The 5,191-nt window shown below is 45.8% G+C and overlaps 1 protein-coding gene across 1 annotated transcript in view; it reads right to left on the minus strand.

Annotated features, from left to right (window-relative positions):
- The window catches only part of LOC120044075 (delphilin-like), a 25,367-nt gene extending 22,470 nt beyond the window's left edge, over nt 1-2,897 (minus strand). Inside the window, exon 1 of the mRNA XM_038988663.1 lies at nt 2,611-2,897. Coding sequence (XP_038844591.1) covers nt 2,611-2,897 — 287 coding nt within the window. The remainder of the gene's footprint in view (nt 1-2,610) is intronic.
- Nucleotides 2,898-5,191: the final 2,294 nt, after the last annotated feature.

Here is a 5,191-nt window from a genome sequence, read left to right on the forward strand (position 1 = left end):
ACAATGTTGCTTCATTACTTGTTTGGCTAAGTTAGGCCCACAGAAAAAGATGGGCATCCTTACTTCCTCTTTGCACTTCCGTGGAATTATTTGGATGATTTATTTAGTCTGTTTGTTTCTCTCTCTAAGTATTTATAGTCTACTCTAGAGCATTACTATTCAGTGTTGTACTGTTAGAGCAGGAAGCCAGCATCAAGGCCCTTTCTATTCTTAAAGAGTGACACTACCTAGAACTTTCAGGTATGCACCCTTACGGGGAAAAGCACATCAATTTCAAATGAACACGTGAAGTGTTCCAAAAACACGTTTTCATGTGATGACATGTGAGAACATGTAAAGCAACATGTGATAACACAAATCTACTTGTGAAATAATGTGTTTTTTTCTGTAAGGGCAGGTACAGTCAAAGCAAGGCTTCAAATAGACAGTGATGTGTCTATTTGAACACACTCCTACACACATGCCATGCTAGTATAGTAATCCCTGTCAAAAGTGATACATCTAGCTGTAAATTTTAGCTAATTAAGTAACAGACTGGACTGGAGAGGAGAATTATCTGAAGCAGGGCAGTTTCATTAGAGGCTAGAAATGACATGCCTTGAGAATAACATTTATGTGATGTATTTCTTCAAACACATTGAATCAACATACAGTACCAGTACATAGGCTGCAACATTATAACACAGAGACTCTGTCTGGGCCGTTTCTCCAGATGACTAACTGATTCCTTCTATAACACCTGATCCAACATATCAATCATCAGCCAGCGAGGGCTTATCATCATAGTCAACTAAGACTCTGTACTATCATTGGCTATGGCTAGGGTGGTCAACTAAGACTCTGTACTATCATTGGCTATGGCTAGGGTGGTCAACTAAAACTCTGTACTATCATTGGCTATGGCTAGGGTGGTCAACTAAGACTCTGTACTATCATTGGCTATGGCTAGGGTGGTCAACTAAAACTCTGTACTATCATTGGCTATGGCTAGGGTGGTCAACTATAACGCTGTACTATCATTGGCTATGGCTAGGGTGGTCAACTAAAACTCTGTACTATCATTGGCTAAGGCTAGGGTGGTCAACTAAAACTCTGTACTATCATTGGCTATGGCTAGGGTGGTCAACTAAAACTCTGTACTATCATTGGCTATGGCTAGGGTGGTCAACTAAGACTCTGTACTATCATTGGCTATGGCTAGGGTGGTCAACTAAGACTCTGTACTATCATTGGCTAAGGCTAGGGTGGGCAACTAAGACTCTGTACTATCATTGGCTATGGCTAGGGTGGTCAACTAAGACTCTGTACTATCATTGGCTATGGCTAGGGTGGTCAACTAAAACTCTGTACTATCATTGGCTATGGCTAGGGTGGTCAACTAAAACTCTGTACTATCATTGGCTATGGCTAGGGTGGTCAACTAAGACTCTGTACTATCATTGGCTATGGCTAGGGTGGTCAACTAAAACTCTGTACTATCATTGGCTATGGCTAGGGTGGTCAACTAAAACTCTGTAGTATCATTGGCTATGGCTAGGGTGGTCAACTAAGACTCTGTACTATCATTGGCTAAGGCTAGGGTGGTCAACTAAAACTGTGTACTATCATTGGCTATGGCTAGGGTGGTCAACTAAGATTCTGTACTATCATTGGCTATGGCTAGGGTGGTCAACTAAAACTCTGTACTATCATTGGCTATGGCTAGGGTGGGCAACTAAGACTCTGTACTATCATTGGCTAAGGCTAGGGTGGTCAACTAAAACTCTGTACTATCATTGGCTATGGCTAGGGTGGTCAACTAAAACTCTGTACTATCATTGGCTATGGCTAGGGTGGTCAACTAAAACTCTGTACTATCATTAGCTAAGGCTAGGGTGGTCAACTAAAACTCTGTACTATCATTGGCTAAGGCTAGGGTGGTCAACTAAGACTCTGTACCATCATTGGCTATGGCTAGGGTGGTCAACTAAAACTCTGTACTATCATTGGCTAAGGCTAGGGTGGTCAACTAAAACTCTGTACTATCATTGGCTAAGGCTAGGGTGGTCAACTAAAACTCTGTACTATCATTGGCTATGGCTAGGGTGGTCAACTAAAACTCTGTACTATCATTGGCTATGGCTAGGGTGGTCAACTAAAACTCTGTACTATCATTGGCTATGGCTAGGGTGGTCAACTAAAACTCTGTACTATCATTGGCTATGGCTAGGGTGGTCAACTAAGACTCTGTACTATCATTGGCTATGGCTAGGGTGGTCAACTAAAACTCTGTACTATCATTGGCTATGGCTAGGGTGGTCAACTAAAACTCTGTACTATCATTGGCTAATGCTAGGGTGGTCAACTAAAACTCTGTACTATCATTGGCTATGGCTAGGGTGGTCAACTAAAACTCTGTAATATCATTGGCTAAGGCTAGGGTGGTCAACTAAAACTCTGTACTATCATTGGCCGACTGGCCAATTAGAGCCTAATTCACACTATAGGACAACACCAAGCCAAGGCGAGCTGTTACTGTGCTGGCCTGGTTACGCATCCACCATCGTTTCTGGAACCATGCAATATGGTTCGGTACGGATCTGAAGTGTGAATCAGGCTAAAGACTCTTACCTGCGAAGGGCTGCAGCGTTGCCAGCATGTCCTGCGGTGAGTGAGGTGGTCTTCCTGAGGCCACGGATGGGGGGCATCACGCCCTCCTCGGCATGCGTTCGGGGGACAGAGCTGGCCCGGGTGGACACCAGCAGGCGCTCCGGGTGGTCCTCGCTGCGGCTTCGGCGCAGGCGGTTGCGGCTGGGGTCGCTGAAGCTCCGCCCTTTGAGCCGGCCCATCAGGCTCTGGGACACAACGTCATCGAAGCGCTCCCGGTGCTTTTTGGGGATGAAGATTCTGGCAAACATGGAATAATAACATGAAACACTATTCTGTTACTGGCAATGGTCAGACCTACAGTCAGAGACAGCGAGGCTGCTAGAGACTTAGAAGAACCAGCACTGTTTCAGAGGGGGGGGGGGGGGGGACAGAGAGAGGGACAGAGAGAGAGAGCGAGGGAGAGAGAGAGCGAAGGAGAGAGAGAGAGAGAGAGAGCGAGAGAGAGAGAGAGAGAGCAAAGGAGAGAGAGAGAGAGAGAGAGAGAGAAGGAGTGGTTCTTCCTTTTCTTTGGAATCCTGTTAGCTGTCAGTGGCTCCTCCCCCTAGGGTCCAGTCCACTCTAAAGCTAGATATTTGGGGCACCACAGGCTACCAACCAGGAACCCTGTGGTGGTTCAGTAGGTGCTCCTTGGAGAACACAACAGACTATAACAGGGTGGTGAACACAGACTCAAGAGACAGACACAGAGGGTTTCAATCCAAATCCTCCAGAAGCTAGTAAACACCATCCAGTACAGCAAGCCTTGATAGAACACAGATAGCATCCAGGTTGAGAAAAGGCATCTCAGTTGATGGTGAAAAGCTTATAAATCCCATATAATGTTCTTTACAAACACATTTAGTCCAATCAGCATAAAGGAGACAGCCTAACTGTTTCTATCAGATGAGATGAGTTCTGTACGCAGCTTGGCATCCACATAACTGATGTGAAATCAGCAGCAGCAGCAACTCTCTATCCATATTATCCCCTGCGAGAGAGGTGAGCGAGGTGAGACAGCAGATAGGGGAAGAGAGGAGGTAGGTCAACAGCAGCTCTACTGAGTGATTATCTGTTGGTGGAGATGAGGATAGTGTAGACGCTTCCCTGAGTCTCTCTCACTAGCAGCTCCAGGTGTAAACGCCCTGAAGAAGTGACAGCAGCACACAGCTACTGTACGGGAATGAGAGCAGACACAGTCCCTCTGTATACCACCTCTAGAGAGAAAACTCCCCCTCTATCCTTCTCTCTATTTTGCTATTTCCCACTCCATCCCTGCTCTCTCTCTTGCGCCCTCTCTCCCTCTCTCCCTCTCTCGCACGCACGCACGCACGCACGCACGCACACACACACACACACACACTCTCTCTGTCTGTCTGTCTCTCTCTCTCGTAAGTATTGGATTGTTTCCATCAAATTGAGCTACAATACATTCGCAGAGGAAAAACTACACAGCTGTCAAACTTCAAACACAACTGTATAAAGTTCCCTCTATAGCACACATCCCACTGTTGAGAATAGAGTGATTCAACCAAGCAGAGGAAAGACTTGTCTGTTTCCAAGTTACATTACAGTTTACATAATATGTCAATTACACAGTAATGAAGACGCAAAGATGTAGTACGACCAGTCCTTTGTAAACCTATAGTGAGTTGGTTTTAGAAGAGGAAAACTGTTGTAGTCCAAACATTGCCAATGTGGGTGCAGGAATAAAGCACGGGAGCAGCATACACTATCTTTTTGGCACTGGAATAGACATTTTGGGATATGCCTTGACCACTTACACACTATCCTTAAATAATCAGCTGCCATGGTGGTTAGAGCGTCGGCCCAGTTAATCCACTGTTCCCAGGGTACCGAAGACGTGGATGTTGATTAAGGCAGCCCCCCGCACCTTTCTGATTCAGAGGGGTTAAATGCGGAAGACACATTTCAGTTGAATGCATTCAGTTGTACAAGTGTTTAGGTATCCCGCTTTCCCATGTATTTAGAATAGCTTGTATTCCGTTTTCTTGATTGCTGAGACAATAGGGTTGACACTGTCTGATATGCATTAGAGCAGCTCAATTATAGAAGGAGAAATTGGCACCTACTGTATCACACCATTATACTAGTGGATTATAATAGTCAGATAGACAATACAGACACTATAATTACATGCTTCCCAGCCAGCCAGCCAGCAGCCATCCATCCAGACAGACAGCCAGCTAGTCCTGACCCCACCACCTTGCCTCCTACGCACACCCTGCCATGCAGCCGCCTGCGTGCGTGCGTGCGTGTGTGTCCCAGAGTGATTAACCAGCGAAGGGGCAGACGAGGGCGCTACAGCAGAATGTTATCCTTTGTGGAGAGCTCTCCAGTCACCTAAAGAGCAAAGCAATAGTGGAGCACAACAGACATTTAGCCAACATGGAATGCAGCCTGATTAGGATCATTGGAAATGTATTAACATAATAGCAGACTCTGTGACTGGGAGATGTGCGGCTGGTTGAGGACAGGTGTGTGTGTGTGTTTGTATGTTTGTGTGTGTTCGTGTGCCCCAAACTGCTCCTTAAGTATCAACACA

The sequence above is a fragment of the Salvelinus namaycush genome, chromosome 3 (assembly GCF_016432855.1).
Source record: "Salvelinus namaycush isolate Seneca chromosome 3, SaNama_1.0, whole genome shotgun sequence".
Taxonomy (NCBI): domain Eukaryota; kingdom Metazoa; phylum Chordata; class Actinopteri; order Salmoniformes; family Salmonidae; genus Salvelinus; species Salvelinus namaycush.